Below are 17,760 nucleotides of genomic sequence, written 5' to 3'. Positions count from 1 at the left end.
TTTATAGTAACTACTCAGATGGGTGGAGTGCGGTTATGGTTTTCCACCAGTCATCGTGATCCATTCGACTTGCTAACTTACTTTATATCCGCCCCAGCTATCGTTAGACAACCTCACAACTCACAAGCCTTCATGAAATTTTCTTCTCCATTTGAGAGATCACGAAAAATCGAATATATTTTTAATCAAAACATAGTCTGTGCAGTCTTGACTAGGGATGTGACAATATATCAATACGATGATATACTATTATTGTTTACTTATATGCTCCTGCCAAGAATCAATATATCATTTTATAAAGATATCACAGTTTAATTAAGGAAGCAACAAGTTGCCACTGGAATTTAGACCAAAATATTTCAGTGTTTGGTTAAATCTATGGCCAGCATCGACGTCCAATCATTTATATTACGTAAATTGTATCACCCAGATGTTCTCACCCCTTGTCTTGACTACAACTTTGACATTTTTGCATGCTGTCATGGTAAAGACTTGCAAGCCTCTACAGCTGATCCAAATTTTTTTGCATGAAACACGGCCACAGGGAAAGAGAGACTTAGGATTTGAATTTGTTAACGTAGTATCTTAGATCTAATTTAGCAAATCTAACAAATGACAGAAGGTCTTAGTATTTGACATGATGACACATCTAACCAGCCTGCCTACAGAGTGCGTCGAGGGTTCGGTGGGAGAGGCTAGGGTTCCAGTCTAAGCCAATTTAACCGAAAAGCTCAGACTACGCTGCCCCGGTCAGCCTTGGGGGTGAGGGTAGGGGGTGAGATCCATCTGAGAAAGATTAACTCCGAGCTTTAATGAGGGTAAGGATCAAAGCCTCGACCACCTGTGCCGTGGAAGAACTGGCGGACTGGCAAGGCAACTGTACCCGACTCAAAGTAGGCAAAAGATCACCACTGGAATGGGCCGCGACATGGATACATGGTTATATTGTACTACACGCAATGAGAGTAATGCTTTTTACGAAAATATGTTGCTATAAGCTTTAAATGTTGCAAAGTCCGTGATTGTTTTAATATGATAGACTGCTCTAGTACAAGCCTCTATGCTAGCACCCTGAGAGAAATAAAGATTTAAACACAGAGATAATAGATAAACAGTGATGTATTCCAGTATGATGGAAAGGCATATATCGTTTGGTCAAAGGTTTAAAGCAACTGTAGGATTAAACAGCAAGAGCGTTAGTTATGGACTCGTTGGGATTTGGGTTTGCGAGCCGAGGGTGCCGATCCTGCTAGGTTTCACATTTTTGGACACTTTTTCAATGAAGCATGGAGGAGAACAAATCCAGACTTAGAGGGGAGCACTATCTTTGATGGATGACGATTCCGCTGTGCCCAGCTGGAGAGTTTGGACTGGATGGTGGTGCCATTGTAGTTATTTTAGTCCAATTCAACTTATCTGGGCCAATGCTGATTCACCCCTTACTTCAAATGCGTGTCGCTTTTTCAAGATTTGAAAACCGAGGTAACTTCTTCTCATCCTGGCAGCATTTTTAGAGGGTTCGTTATTTGGCACTTTATTAAAAGGCAAGGCCTGCCTATCAGTGGCGCAGACCGCCGCTGCCAGTTAACAGTCGTGTGGGAGAAAGATGGTAGGCTTCGGGAGTGGGGGCTGGCCATGGGATTTTTGACTCATCGTGCCGCGACCGAGACCTGGAGCGTACTTCTGGACCCCATTAGTTTCAGATTACAGAATCTCCTCAATATTAAAGGCATTCAGTCTCTTAGCTTGATCGTTTTAGGGGTGGATTTCGATGGTGTGTGTGGATGGAATTTCAAAATCAAACCTCTTTTGTGTAACAGTTGACATCCTGACTATCAAATGAAAATAAGAACCCTTGACCAATTAACCACTGTACGATCAGCAAAGCCATTAAGATGCTACAGAGTGAGCAAATCGGGTGCCGCCATATCCATAAACCTCACTGACGAGAAAAGCACGCCATGGAAACGTGACAGATGCTCTAAGTTTCTGTAAGAGAGAGAGAGAGTTCGAACTGGGATCCCTCTTGGCTTGGTGTCATGCAAAGTGTGATACTCTCCAGGAGACCGCTAGGGTTTGCATCTAATGGTCGAAATAGAAAAACAACATTTGGGAGAAGACAGATCAAGTTTTAAGGTGACAGAGGAATAGAATCAGATAGCTCGGGCTCAATAACTAAACCACCCACCCACCGTCGCCCTCCCCCGATCCTCCTTAGCGCTGAGGGTTGAGCGGCGTGTCCTGATTTTTTTTCTTGTGGACGGAGTTGCTTGAAGAACCAGCAGGTGCTATGGACATCACTCTTCGGGCTGGGCAAGCATAGGCCCTTCGCAGCAAGGCCCCCCGAGGCAAAGGAAGAGCATAGAAATCAGAACCTGGGGGAGGGCGCTTAAAGCAGTGCCTACACAACAGAAACACAGAGAAGTATATCATCAGCACGTGCCCCCCTTTTTTCCGTTTTTGTGCAGGATTCATGCAGACATTTCAATTTCCTGTCGGGTAAGGACGCCCCTCGGGCCACATCGAACAGAGCTTTGTGTGTGTGCCGCCACATGTTATCTTTTGCTGGAAGAAAGAGTGAAGTAAAGCTTTATCCAGACATGTCTCGACAAGATTTAATGGTCGAAAAACAATTGTGTATGTATCCCATGTGTGAGACAAACCCAGCATTATTCAATGCCCTGGGCACAGGATTAGCATTTGTCCAAAAGGATATCTTTGATCTTCTTTTAGCGTATTATCTACCGTCTGTGATCATTTCCCCAGATTCCCGTGCTTTTTAGCTACGTCGCATGAAAACAAGGCGCCCCCACTGACATGGGCCTATTCTTTTTTCAGGTCGGCATATTTCCACAGCCATGTAATGCCCAATGAATTGACGTATACGTATGTATCTGATCTCCACTGAGCTTTAGATCATTTTTCTTTGCCAGGTACCAAGGGTGATCTCACTTTGGTCGCTTGAGTTTGCACTACGTAAACCAAAGGAGCAGTAGGGGAATAATCTGGACTTTTCTGAGGGAAAAATCTTTGGACCGCTCGCTCTCTGTGAGCTTTCCCACGTAGGCAGGCGCTCAGGGGGTTTTCAGAAATCACCCGTGGCTTCAAAATGTGTAATATCCTGTCATCTTTTTGTCTTTTAGCGGTGTGGCTTTTATCGAATCGGCCTAACGGAATATTTGAATGTGAGGACCGGTGAGCATGATGTCTTTCATCTCACATCTGGACGGCGTCAAGATGAGCCATCCACAGTGCCCGTAGCGTCTCGAAAAAAAGAAAATCTATCCGATGGTTGTACGATCGATTAGCACTGTGATTGTGAGTGCGGATGGTTCTCTATTTGCGCCATCATTTTAGGGTCTAGTCCATCTTTTGTCTGTCTGAGGTCAGCTGGGATCGGCTCCAGCACCCTTGCTTACCCTTGCATTCACTTTGCGAGTTGAACGTTAACGTAAGCCTTGTATCGAAAATTGGTTTTCAGAGGTATTCCCATTCATAATGTTAAATGATGTTGGCATAGTGATTTATTGAACCATTCCATCTTTAGAACCACTTCCTTATTGTGCCGCAAACACTGCACTTAAAGTTGTTCTTTTTTTTATTGTCTGACCAAGAACACTGGGTAACCAATATTCTGTCAAACGCATGTTACTTCTTAATGTTTCTCATTGTTTTCCATTGTTCAGTGGCCTTTAGATGCCTCAATGGAAGGCATGATAATAAACTTGAAAGTGGGTATAGCTCCAAATTAGAAAAACACAATGAACATCATATTTCTTGTTGGCGCATGGTCTACAACTCTACATTGTGTGGCTTTTTCCTTTGAACTGATTAACACTCACGGGCTGCAGCCTCGTCTCACCCGGGCTTGAATTTATGGGGGCTCTTTGCGGGTCAGTGTTGTCCGTCTGCCACTTCCTGGGGGGATATTGTGTCTGCGAGGGCACCCTGTCTCTAAGCACATTTGGGAAAATGGATCCCATGTTTCCCAATACACACGTTAATGTGTCGCTGTTGCTTTCCATTCAGAGATGTGCAGACATTGGAGGGCATGTAGGCCCAAAGTGTGTATACACTATACATTTGATCACGTCGCCCTAGCCTGTTTTAGTTTCGCAGTAACGCCTCCTTTGTCTGTTTTCTTTAGAAATACATAGAGTTTGCTTAGGTTCAGTGCAGAAAATCAAACTGTGAATAGGTGAGAAGTAAAATATTGTCTCAGATTTTGGATGAAAGATTTTTCACACAACGGATTGTTTGACTTGACAGCAAGTTAAACATTCTTTTAAGTGACAGAGTTGAACTTGAGAAACCCGACTCTAGAAAGTGTTGTCTTTTCTAAAGAGTTTTAATTGACTTAATCAGATGGACGGATGAAATATTATGAACAAATATTGTATATAATATATTCCAGCAGCGCAGTCCCATGTTTCAAATAGTGTTGCAGCAATAGTATTTTTTCAGTTCCTGATACCGACCGATACCGACTCCCAGCTGGGATGTATCAGCCGATGCCGATAGTACTTTATTTTTTCTTTTAAAGTATACAATTATTTTTTTCTGCTGGTATTAAATTATGTTCCTTTATTAATGGCAGTATATCTAGATGGCCGCTATCTTGTGTGGGCCAACCAGTGGGTAATTTGATCCCGAACAGTACATTGCAAAGAATCGTCAAGTTATTTCTCAATATTCCTCGATACCGATGATGTCATTTTAGTGCAGCACTACTTTCAAACAATAACCGTGTCCCATATGGTTAAATGAATGAACGACCTTGCTGCAGGACCTCACCCTATCGGACAACAAAGGCCCGCACGTTCATTAATCTGTTGAGACGTGGCCTTTCTTTTAAAGTCAACAATAGCATTCTGGGTCTGAATACAAACTTTCCTGGACGGCTGTGAGCATTTGGAGGCTTTAACATTGAAAATGACCTGCCATTGGGCGAAAGTTGACAAGTTTATTTGAACCTCACCTTGCTCTAGAATGGCATTGGCCCCTTGTGGGAAAGACGGGGCCGAGGGCGTCTCCTCTTCCAGCCGGCTGGTCTGTGGCCTTGACCGGCCCTCGAGGGACTTTGCTGCACCAGTTTTCTCACTGGAGTCGCTTCCTCCAGCTCTCTGCCGTGTTCCGTGGAGGCCATCGGACCTGCAAAAAAAAGAGTAGCCCTTTAAACTCCAATCGGCCTATTTAAACAGCACATTTCCACGTTCTGTTTAGGGGTGGCAACCTCTGGGTTCGTACCGATGAAATCTATGATGCAACGCTCACGATATTGATGATCGCACAACATAGCAATACAGCAATTATCGATACACGGATCGAGAAAACAAAGTAGGATATTCCACGATAGAACGATTAAAATGAAAAATCTAGCTCTAAATGAAATATTGACATTGTTGATAATTGGATAATTTATGTTCAATGCTTTCTGCAATGGCCTGTGTTCCAAAAGGAAGTAGCAGTAGAGGTATTGAGCATTTCACTCTCCTTTTCATAACGTGCTTTAAAATAAAAAGAATATCGGATATTAACTTCAGCAATCCGCTAATTTTGTTTTTTTACATTGATATCAACATCTACTTTTGAATACATCATACCGGTCCACCTCTAGTTATGAGAATGCGTAGGAAGACAAGGAGATAATGGATGAGGCACTACAAGACATGTATAGATATGTGCGTGTGGGCTATTTGGGGCCCACCCAGCATCGTTGTCCATCAAGTGTGTGTGGCGGTAGCTAATGCAGAGCAGATTTACTTTGCCGAAGTAAAACAAAAAGTTCGTGCCTCGTGTTACATGTCTGGCTCACTCCGCCTGTAGATTCTAATAAACACCTCGCAGTGACAGAACCATGCCCATGTGCATGCGTCCTATCACTTTGTTTGGTCCCAAGATTAGAGATGAGCCTGTGTCTCAGATTGTATGTGAATGTTTGAAGTGTGTGTGCGTGAACACCAGCGTGTGTGAGAGTGATTCCAGATGTTCTCAGTTAGCTAGTTATTGTTGAAATGGAAATGCCTTGGGGACCAAATGCATGGGTCTACCCCAGGTTTGTCTTGGAGTGGTCAATCTTTCATAAACTGAGGGATACCCAGCACCATCATCTGTAAATGGATATTAACAGTAAAATGAAAATCATATAAGATATTGTACTTCACGACTGATGGATAGAGTTCAGATATTTGGATGGTATTGGTGCTTAGGATATTGTCCTGTGTCTAAGCGCTTCTTAATCTAATGTATTTCATTCTTCTATTTGAATTAATCGATGATTGAGCGTTTTGTTCCGAATTGTTCAATTTGAACATTCAGTTGCCTCTTTGTAAATCCCATTTTCTTATCAGACAAGATTTCATAGTGCAAAAATTAGCGGTCAATAAATGAATTTATGTCTGGCCTGATTCAGATATAACGAGGAAGATCACATGTTCGTACATTTGGTAACATTTTAAAGCAGTTAGTGTTCTTCAATTCACAGGAAATTCTAAAGAGCAATTCTATACAGATAGATTTTTAGTGTCGGAGAAAGGACTTAGCGTAGTTGATGTGTAATGTGATTATAACCTCCACGTAGCACTCAAAACGCTCTTCTGCAAGTTCCTCAAGGTTGAATTGATGAGTGTTTAGAAGGCTTTCAAATCTTTTAATCTGGATGATTTCAGCTGCACCGTACTGACGAAAATGTCAAAAGAACAAGTGATAACGCTTGAATGGCATTTGTGAACGGTGTCAGTGAGCTAGTTCATTGGCTGTTTTGAATGTGTTATCCCTGTAATGCCAGACATCTCGAGTTCCATTTCCACACTAATCCCCTTTAGAGAGCACATTACATGCTATATTTGTAGCAGAACACTAGCCTAATTCATGGACCGGGATCAGAAAAATCTCCGCTGCATATTTCCGCATCTAAAGCCCATCATTGGCGCAAGGCGCGTTAATTCTGCACATGATTCTTTTGTTATTGTTCGTCGATGCAGATTAAAAAAAGGGAGGCTCACACAGTCTTAAGATATTCTCATTTCTTTCCAACCCAAGAGTAGGATCCCTAACAATTACTACGTTTAAATATTTAGTTTTACATTCCACGCCAATGAATCTCTCTGTATAAAACAATCCAGTAAAATAACTGGTATTGCAGAAATACGTATACCTGTATACATATATAGATGATTCAGTGTAGTGAGCTGTGAAATGACTGCACATCCAACAAAATCAAAGCGCCATAACCCATCTTCAGTCCCAGTTGTTTGGACTGTCACAACCCAGTGCCATAATGAGACAATTTAGATGTCCACCACCACGGCAGCCTGTCAGAAACTGCTTTGCACCGGGGGACGGTTTGGCCAATCTCAATCAATCCGTTCTGTCAAAAATGGAATGAAAGCTGCTAAAATATCCTGGGAGGCAGCGATAACACTGGCAGGATAGATGAACTCTTTCAGACAGTCGGGAAAGAATTGCAGGGTGACATACAATATGTGACAGGGATGAACATCTTGGCTTTAGGAAATACAGAACTTCTGGTTGTTGACTTGGCATATGTTGTGCAAATATAAAATTTATAGCAGGAACCTGTGGATACTTTCCGATATGATACAATTTGCGACACAAGCGTCATGGTATAAGAGAACGACAATCTGTCATAAACATTTATAATTCTCACAGACTGAGAATATTTCAGTGCAACATTTCTGTAAATGCTATACATACAAAAATGCTATATTTTTGCACGAATGTCTTTCTCAACTCATTGGCTGCCATTAACGGCGCTAGACGTCCAACCCTGCCACTTCAAATGGATTTGACGTCTCGCGCTGTTGATGGCAGCCAAAGAGTTAACGTAGACACTATTCAAGTGGAAAACTGTTGGTTCCGTGATATTTTCTAAAAATAAAATCTCAATTCTGAGTGGGCCAATATCCATTGCATTGCACCACGTAGTAATGTTGCGATATATCGTAGGTCTAATTCATGTTTTATTTCAATAAACAAGGATATCATAACCATCTTTTTGCCCTGAAATTGGGACCAGTCCCTGCATCATTGTCTTTAATCTTTTCCCAAGAGAGATACCCGTGTTTCTCCTGTGCCTCTAAGGCACACAAGGAGCAGGGATAACATATGTCGGAAAACAATAAAGCTCTTAGCGCTCCTCTCTGATGACCTTGGACCCCCTTTTCTCCCTTCGCACCAAATCTGAAGTCTTATTTCCCTGTGGCTAATGCCGAAATTAAAGTTTAATATATGGGGAATTTGAAGAATGCCTGGATCCTATTTCCGCATTGATGGATGTCGCGTGCCATGGCGGGATGCGAATTAAGTTCTAATAGGACGTGGAATAGTTGCCAGGGAAGAATTGAGCTGTTTGGTTTGCTGGTTTTTTGAACACGTGCTGAAGTGAGATGTTGCTTTTCTCATGGGCTGATGCGCCATCCAAAACTTCACCAAAAATGTTATTTTTTTACATTTAGGTCTCACAATGCCAACTCTGTGAAGTATTTGGAATTCAGGTCTAGCATTTGAGATTGAGTCTAGAAATTCACATTCGGTTTCTGATTGGGATTCTGTGTTAATAACTGCAACAGGCCATCATCGGTGAAGTAGCCCTTAGGGATATACTTTATATCTTCCAGGGGAGAAAAAATGGCTATCCTGTGGTTTCCAGCCAAGTTCATCAGCTGCCCTCATGGCAGGCGAGAACAAACTGCACATTGCGGTGCTGCCAATGGGCCGGAGCGAGCTGCTTATGAATAGTCGTAAAGCTGATTTGTGCCTAGCCGCTGCCAAAACAATCACATAACAAATGTCTGTGCTTGTAAATGGAGCGACAACACACATTTTTCAGTCATTTGAGCAGCAACGATTACCTCTCACGAGATTGCCAGTGCACACGGAGGCGCAGTGTTCAGAGTTCGTCTCAACCCCGGCCACCGACATTTAATCCGCGTTCAGTATTTTGCGATAGATCGGCTGCCGGATCTTAACGGTTGTCTGTTTACCACCCTTGCTGGCTGCGTCGCCATCTCATTGATCAAATCTCACGGCCGGATGAGCACCTCAAGCGTTTAATCTCTCCGGCCGTGTTGGCTTTGCTCTGCTCACATCGTTTATCTGACACCAAAGCGACACACGGCTCTGATTGGACAGATGTAAATGAGCAACTATTGGGTGGAAAGTTACCATTAGGGGTGCGATAATGTATCAATATGGTGATATATTGTAATCGGTTGTTAATATGCTCCTGCCAAAAATCCAAATAGCGTTTAATAAGGGAACTAAGAGGTTGCTAGGAAAAGTTGCCACTAAGACAGCATCTATGTATAAGTGTGAGGGATGGCAGCGGAGAAACCAATGGTCATTGGCGGCCACATTCCCAGTTAAAATGGATTGGGCGTCTACTGGTGTTAAACCTATTGGTATGAGGGTACTTCTAAGCCAGATGAAAGACACATTTGATGTTACAACTCGTTGGCCGCCATCGGTGGCGGTAGACGTCCAATCCATTTGAAGTGGGATGGTTGGCAGCGAATGAATATTCGTTCTTTTGCTCATGTTTATTGACTTTTCAAGCACTCCCAAATGGGGCACACATTTTGTTATTTGAATTTGAATCCCTCGAGCTAAAGAATAAAAATGTGCCGTAAAAAGGAAGACTATTTTGGTCACACAATAGAATGGAGTGTCAACGATTGTCTTTCTGCATAGGCACAATAACACGATGTTCTTGACATTTAAAGTTAATGGTCGATAAAAAGGAGAATAACATGGTCTGTGTTTCCAACCCGAGATATTGACAACACGGGTAAGCAAACATCATTTGCCTTCGCTGTGGAAAGAAAGAATGAGTTCCCTAGAGGGTGTAGCCATGGTTATTGCGTGACGTCGGAGGAGCAGACCCGCTGTCTCTTCCGTGTGTCCCCCCACCCCCCATTTTCATTCACTAAAAGCTGCTGAATCCAAAGACGCGCAGACAGAAGGAGCTGAGATGCTCGCCACGGCGTAAGCACATTAGAGGATCAGGATTATTTAGCTGGGATGAAGTGTTAATTGTGCTAGTACCATCCAAACATTCTCTTTAATAGCCTTTAATAAGCCTTCACGTTGTCACAGCATCACATCGATGGATTTTTTAGCTCTCGCCGCACACGTTCATCCTGAGCATTAGGAGGGTTACAATCTGCCCATATGGTGCTACATTGCGATATTTTGTTTCTCCATCGATATATCGTTTTGTTTGATAAAAGGACCAACGGCTTTCTACCTAAATTTGCATTGTTGCACTGCAAAAACGCCACTGAGCCGAAAGTCATTTTTGTCCAATAGGAAACCAAAGTGCATGCAAAATGTCTCCAGTTTGCTGTTACCAATACACCCTCCACCACACCCTCCGAGTGAAGGTTCAGAGGAAGTTTAGATGAAAAACAAGTGGCCAACTACTTTGTGCAGATGTCCCTTTGAGTCAGCCTGACTGCCTCGCGCTCGAATTAGAGAGCGTATGAAATGATGAGGTGTGAGACGGCATGCTCGCCGATGATCAGAGCACTGCCAGTTCAAAGGGCCGCCGGCAGCAGCAGTGAGTCGGCTAATGAAGCTCTCCACTGACTCCCTTCACTACTTGACTGCCTGCCTGCCGTTTTATACAGTCACACTCCTAGTTGAAGGGGTGAAATTCTGGCTACAAGGTTACTGCGAGTTGGGGGCATCTGCGCTCCGGCCGCCGGACTAAATAACTTGCAAATATGCGTAATAGAGATGGGACAATAGATCAAACTGATAACATGATTTGGATGATATCCCAGTAGGTTATAAATATCACAAAAGTTGTTCTGGATTTGGCCCAAAACAAATGGTTCCACCACAATCTGACAACACATCCTCATTTATTTCTAATGGATCTGACCCCCGGAATTCTCTCAAAATCAGTTCCTGAAAAATAACAAGTGACCCAAAATGATCTCGTTGTCTGCCATTGACAAGGACGGACATCTGAGTCTTTTAAACTGTGAATGCTTGTTTTCAGTGCCATTGATTGCTCTTGATGCCCAATGTATTTTGACTGAGTATGTCTGTTCATTTGCCCCTCCTAGAAATAATGAATTGGACATCTAGCGCCATGACTGGCACTCAAACATGAGCATTTCAAGTCAGTCCTTCTAGTTTAAATGAATTGAACATCTCCCACCACATCCCCTTTTTCCGACCGTGTCAGAGAGGTTATTATGCTTAAAGATGGCATGTCAAGGGCAAGGGAAAACACAACTCTGCCCCTTCCCTCTGTTATCATCATCAACATCACCTTCCCCTGGGTTGTTAACCTGCCTTATTCCATATGACACTGGAGGAAGCGAAACAGGAGGGAAATGTCACCATGCAGGAGCCTCGGCGCTCCCCACAGCACACTACATATACACATACGATGACGGGAAATAGCAGCTATGTTGCGTCAGACTGTTACCAAGGAATAACGGCTAGATATGTGCAAGACGACCAGCAGTTTAAGATGAAAGTAGCTTTGATTATTCTGAACGCAATCACCTCTGAAAGTCATAAGTTGTCTATAACTCACAGATTGGAATAAGGGAAAAAAAGCTTGAAGCGTAAGATGATTAGCTATTAGTGTTGCAGATGAACCATAAGGTCTCCCTTAGAATAAACTGTTTCCATTTTACGGATAAATGTTTATAAATGCTTTTGCTAATTTTATAAACATCTGTTTCCATTCTCCCTAACACTGGCGAGGGGCCCGGTACTGATCCAGGGGAGCCACCTGCGCGAAGGCTAGCCCTCCGCTATTATTCGGTGGCAGGTCATTTGACTGACAAACGTGTGAAATAGTCAGCCTTCGAACAACAACGCGTGCATTTTGACGACGCAAACCAGCCTGATGAATAATGTATGATTTCACTCTCTGGTGAGTCTCCATTTGTGTAGGAAATGGGGGGTGGGGGGCATATTGTAATTTTCAAGGCTTTCGTTGAGAGTGAGAACACAGCGAACACGACAGTTTGAAACCACTTGAGAGGCAACACAATAGCTTAGTGATGAAAACATATTGCCCAAAGCACACCTTTACACCATATCCTCACGGGGGAAAGTCTTCAAATTCGTAAAGCATCTTTGTTGTAGTCCCAAGGTGGACTAAGAACAACTCGCTGTGCATTGCTGAATTGGTGAGCCTCGGTGTAAAATAATATGTATGGCCTATGTCCACAGCGATAGCTGGCAGTATGGCGGTAAATACATAATTTTGTCACATTGGATGGCTAACTCATTATGACTATAATGCATTTCTGAAGTAAAGGCAGATCCTCATAAGCGGGTAACTCGAACTCACGTGTAAAATATGCGACCGAGACATCCATAACAAGTAGTACTAGTTTCTTCATATGGCAGGTTTTTGACCTGTTGCATTTAATAGTACATGTCTCTTTTCAGGCCTTAATTGCACCACATAGCCACACAATAAGTATCATATTTATAAAACCATCTGTGAGAACTTCGATGAGACCCTTCTCCTATATAGCCTTGGTCCCAGTGCATCCCATTATTTGAGAGTCCCTCAGTCCTCTACTCGCCTTTGCTCTTTCGTTCCACCCCATCCCTGCATTGCATCTGCTCTCCAGGGAAGATCTAAGTCTGTCGATTTATTCATTCAAAGGGTTCTGAACTGCATTACAGCAGCCGAGCGCTCACATATGCCAAAGTCTTCAGCGTTCTCTAGGGCGCGTCGCCCCAAAGGTTAGCCCTATATCCTGACCAAATGGCTTAAGATTTTTCTTTAAATCGCTTCCTTAACTCCCAGTTGAAGTCGTGGGTGCCAATCACTAAGCTCACGTCAGTCAATATAATGTAGACTTCTAAAAATGCGCTCATTGGAGCCAACAATATCCCCACGGGGACCGTCGCAGGCACGCCATTTTTCGCTTCAAACAATAGGCCACAATACCAAGCACACCTGATCCTGAATCCACAATGATCCAATGCAAACAGCTGGTTATCAATCTAGCATTTACAAATGCAAAAACATTGATATGAATTGTATCCCACCAGGGAAAGATGAGGAAAACTGTCTTGGTCTCAAATTTTCATGGAGCTGTGACCTTTTCACCCCTTGTAGTTTCAGGCACCAAATTCTACACTTGTTACTGTTGTTGCAAAACGTTTACAGTTGATCACAATCGAATGAAAAGATGAATGCTGCATTGAGACACGGATGATTGAACTTTTTGGGAGATATGAATATGGAGAAAAGATTTAATAGACCTAAATTCCGAACTCAGAGTAGTAATAAACCCAGGCTTCTACAAGATACCGTTTTAAAAACATGTCACTGTTTAATAAAGAAATCAACAGGTTGCTGGCAAAAATGTTTTATTAAAGAACATTTTCAGTCTATATGTTAATTGGCCAGACAAAATGATTTGGACGTCTGGAGGCAGGGAGCCAATGAGTTAACATACATAAACATGATTCAATTGCAACATTTTGATCCATTAGAAAACCTTGCTAGCAACCAGTTGGTTTATTTTTCTAAACCCTGCCAAATTTTTAAAACAAAGTATATCATTTCTTGGCTTGAGCATATCGATAACCTATCAAGACTCAAAGTATCGTGATAGATCAGCCACCATATCACACCCCTAATTCTTACAGGGCGAACCCGAACTGACCCGCTGTGTTTTTATCAACATAATAATTTGTGCATGTGTTGGTCATTTCTCCCAATAATCCATTCTCCCAGAACACCACCTTCCTTCCATACAACATTCAGGAAAAACATTCTTGGACATCTGGAAAGGTTTACCAGCGTTTGTTCTCTCCTCAGCCACCGTAATCACATCCAAAGACACAAACACCTTCTTTGCATTAGGGCACCCCGAGTAATGATTTACACTTGCCAATCAGACCCGAGCAGCCGCTGTTTTCCGGCCCCCTTCCGAGATGCCTTAGTTACTTCGTCTAGTGCATTTTTTTTTGGCTGTACTTTGACCCCTAGCACCGAGTTGGGCATCTAAGAGCTCTGCAGTGCGGTGCGCTGCTTGCTCTTTGCGTGCAGCCAGTCCCAACAATACATCAAAGTTTCATACGGCATAATAGCGGCGATGACAGCTGGGATGATATCGCCCGCTTTCCAGGCAGTCGATTTCTCGGTTAGATAAAAGCAGCCCGACGACCTCACCTTTTTTAATCTCGGTAGGACGATGACACCTGGTACGGGTGGGCGCGCGAGCTGCCGTTGTGCGTTTTGCCGTAGGGTGCAAAGAAATAAATGGCCGCTCGGGCGACCGACGCAAGGAAGGACTGTTTACGTCTTGAGAGTCAGAGCGAGAAAGAGCGATCGGCCTCGGGGATGAATTATGGATACCACATGTCTAAAGCTGGAGCCCACTCTTGAGCCAGAGTGCTTTTCAAGGATGGGTAATTGAAGTGCGCAGCTAGAGAATGGCGCTATTATACAGAGAGGGCCGCTGTTCTTTTTTGTGAGATGATTTGGGATTTTACAAGGTCCTCATTTCCACTTTTAACCATATTCAGCAGAGATTTGGTGTTTTTTTTCTTCTTTTTTCTTTTTTTTTCCTCAGGTGTCTTGTAGTTTGCATGGCAACAGTGCTGGAATGTAAAAGGTGTCCTAAGTGGATGTTTTTGACAACAGGAATAATATCTGTAGTGGTTTTGTCGCATTTTACTTATAATGCTCCATCAAGACTAGTTTCTGTAACATTTTTTACAATATGACAATTATCTATGGGTCAGGAAATCAATCTACAACATTCTATAAGGAAACACAATTATTTCTAAACAATGTTCAATTTTTGTACCATCACTGATAAATCTTTCTCACAGACTAGGAGAATATTCCAAGACAACCCTAGGTTACTGCAACACATTTTTTCAATCCATTGAAAAAGATAGCTGTCCAATTTATTACAACTGGGAACATTTTGATAAAATGCCATATTTTTAAAAGAATTCTTAGTGGGATCGTATTGATAACCTATTGCGTTACCAAGCATAGTTATATAAAGTCTCCCCATATTGATATATTGTCACAATATTTGTGGAAGCGAGTGACATCGCCAACTCCTGGCGTGGCATGTGAATTACAATGTTACCGCTATTTTTCATCCGAGCTTTCCGTGAGTCCAACTTTTCAACAACAACACCATGAAAAGTTTCAGGTTTCCAGTAACCTCTTAAAGTGCACGAACCCATAAATCCGGCCTGAACACTCCACATCCTTACGAGCGCTCATGCTTTCTTGTGCATGTTTGCCTTGTTACCCAGACACAAGTGCGACTTAGACAGGTGCCCAATAAATGGGAGGCACATTTATCTGAGGATAAAAGCCTTCACACCCACTGCCTACACGCAGATCTCCTACCGACACCTTCCCGCGACGGCGCTTGCTGCTTTTGCCGAGCAGACAGACTCCAGCTAGCAAGCATCCTTCCCCACACCCATCGCCACCGCAACACACTTGCCTCCCTTCATCTCCACCAGAGCTCCTTTCCTCCCTTCCTCCCCATCAATGGAGCTCTGCTACAACAGCAGTAGCGACCCGCGACCCAGGGGTAGGAGGAGTAGCAAAGGGAGCCATCTAAGCAGCGTGACTGGAACAAACACTAAGAGGGATAAGCTGTAGTGAAAAGCTTGTTTTTCCCCCGCCGGGGCTACGCCGGTCGCCCGACGCGCTCGGCGCACGCAGGGGTGCGAAAACCGACACTGGCCAGGATGCTAGATATAATTGCTTCCCATGTAGTCGGACAAAAATAGAGTATGCCGCTGTACTACAAGCGTGCGGCGAAGCATAGGATGGATGCTGCCGCTCTGGTGGTTCGATGGCATTCTCCTTTTTCTGCCAAGTCTCTAAATCCTGACATGTAGCATCATCACCGCCAACAATATGGACTCGATCGCACCTGGCGCAACCTTCCAACCCGTAAGGGTCTTGTCACCAACTGTAGTTGGGAAGGAGGTGATAATCCCCGAGAATGGCCCAGACATTTACACAAGGCCTAACTGTTGTTTTTTCGCACCATGGTGTTACCTGCATCACATCTGCAGGTTAGGCCCGTCGCTGCCCCTCGAAGAAGCCCCCCTCAAACCTTCCCCAGGCGATCGTGTGCCACATACTCAGTCCAACGACAGCTTCGCAGAAATTTAGCGTGACGAGGCGTCAACGCCGAATCCCAAGAGAGCGAGAGAGAGCGAGAGAGAGACCACGCATCTGGGATTTGAGCCTTCTCCACACCGACCCGTGTGACCATTATAGTCCTCATTATCATCACCGCGGGGGGCTTCTATAGGCAGCGTGTTGCTCCGCCGCACCATCAAAGTGGAATAATCATCATGCAACGCAGGTCAGATGGAACATGTGCCACGCATGGCGTGCATTTCATAACAACAGTCCGCCCGCCGCCTCATCCGTCACGGTATTTCCGTCTGCGGCTCGGCTCCGCGTCCAGGTGGGACGGAGCCGTCGGCGAGGGGACGGTAACGATGCACCTAAGCCAGGGGAACACATTCGAGTGGAAGCCTTTTGAAGCACCGCAGTGCAGTACTGTGGCCGGCCAGGTGCTCCTATGTTCCTGCCGAGAGCCCACACAAGCTGGGTAACTGATCAACCACGCGCACAAACACAGATCAGCCCGCACCGACGCACGCAGGACAGAAATAGAAGAAGAGGTGAAGAGATAAAAGCAAGTGGAAGGAAGGAAGGTGCACGAGGGGTGCTTCGCTTCTACTCACCAGCACTGGCGGAACACAGCAGAGACACCAGGAGCACAATCACCAGCGTCAGAATCTTCACATTCATTTCTGCACTCCCCTCTGGCTCGCCGCTAGTCGCTCGCTGATATACGGTAGTGCCGTGTGTGTGTATGTGTGTGTGTGAGTGTGTGTGTGCGTGTGTGTGTGTGTGTGTGTGTGTGGATGGGAGGGAGGAGAGTGAGAGAGAGCGAGAGAAAGAGCAAGTGAGGGAGAATGCGAGAGACTGTTTGCTCTGCTCTCGGTGTTTGCGTGTTAGAATAGATTGTTGTCTAAATGCGTATTTGCGTATCTGCCTGCATGCGACGGCAGCGCTCCCAAGACCGGGGGCGCGTTTAGATCCGAGACCCCCGCGGAGTTGCGTGTCAGATGAGCAGCCAAGTTCAGGGAAGCTGTGAGCTTCTCTCGCTCTCCTCCTCCAAGTACCGCTCGCTCAGGATAAGGAGGCTGCGTGCTCGTGTGGCTTATGTATCTCAGAGCCACTTGGTCACAGAGAAGCCACCCCCCAAGTCAGTTAGTGTGCATGAGCTGGGAGTTGGCAAAGAGGGAACGAAGGAGGGAGGGAGGCTAGAGAGGAAGGGAGGGGTGTGAAGAAGGAGGAGAGGGAGCACGGAGGTGAAGGGTGATGCGTGCAGTTTTATGATAATAGTCGGGAGGGACGTCTGCGATACTTATTTTCAGAGGAATGGAATCGGTCGAGGAAATTACATGAGGATTTTCAAGTGTATTTCGTCATTGTCATTTTTTTTGTATTAACGAACTGGCTACTCTTGACGGCAAATACATTTTGACTGGGAGATGTCAATGAACTGAACAAAATAATCCAGATATTGCAAAATATAGGGACATGTATATATTTTCATGCCAAGTGTTGTTATGTAGAAAAGTGTTAAACTGAAGAAAAAAAAATGTAAACCTAATGTGTTTGCAACCTTTTACTGGTGAGCGCCATGGATTTGGAAAAAAATGAAAAGGATTTGGGATTTT

At 44.1% G+C, this 17,760-nt stretch overlaps 2 protein-coding genes across 2 annotated transcripts in view; one reads left to right on the top strand and one right to left on the bottom strand.

Annotated features, from left to right (window-relative positions):
• Positions 1-1,101: 1,101 nt before the first annotated feature.
• Positions 1,102-17,225, bottom strand: apln (apelin). Its single transcript, XM_077608605.1, has 3 exons — positions 16,756-17,225; positions 4,979-5,151; positions 1,102-2,401 (listed from the first exon to the last, which is right to left on the bottom strand). Exons 1-2 carry the CDS (start codon positions 16,820-16,822, stop codon positions 4,985-4,987), a joined length of 234 nt encoding a protein of 77 aa, XP_077464731.1. The 5' UTR covers positions 16,823-17,225; the 3' UTR covers positions 1,102-2,401; positions 4,979-4,984.
• The window catches only part of xpnpep2 (X-prolyl aminopeptidase (aminopeptidase P) 2, membrane-bound), a 35,452-nt gene continuing 33,707 nt past the window's right edge, over positions 16,016-17,760 (top strand). The window contains exon 1 of the mRNA XM_077608598.1: positions 16,016-16,868. The gene's annotated coding sequence lies outside the window, so the exon portion shown is untranslated. The remainder of the gene's footprint in view (positions 16,869-17,760) is intronic.

Source organism: Stigmatopora argus, chromosome 9, assembly GCF_051989625.1.
Source record: "Stigmatopora argus isolate UIUO_Sarg chromosome 9, RoL_Sarg_1.0, whole genome shotgun sequence".
Classification (NCBI taxonomy): Eukaryota; Metazoa; Chordata; class Actinopteri; order Syngnathiformes; family Syngnathidae; genus Stigmatopora; species Stigmatopora argus.
This window is presented reverse-complemented; position numbering and strand designations above follow the sequence as displayed.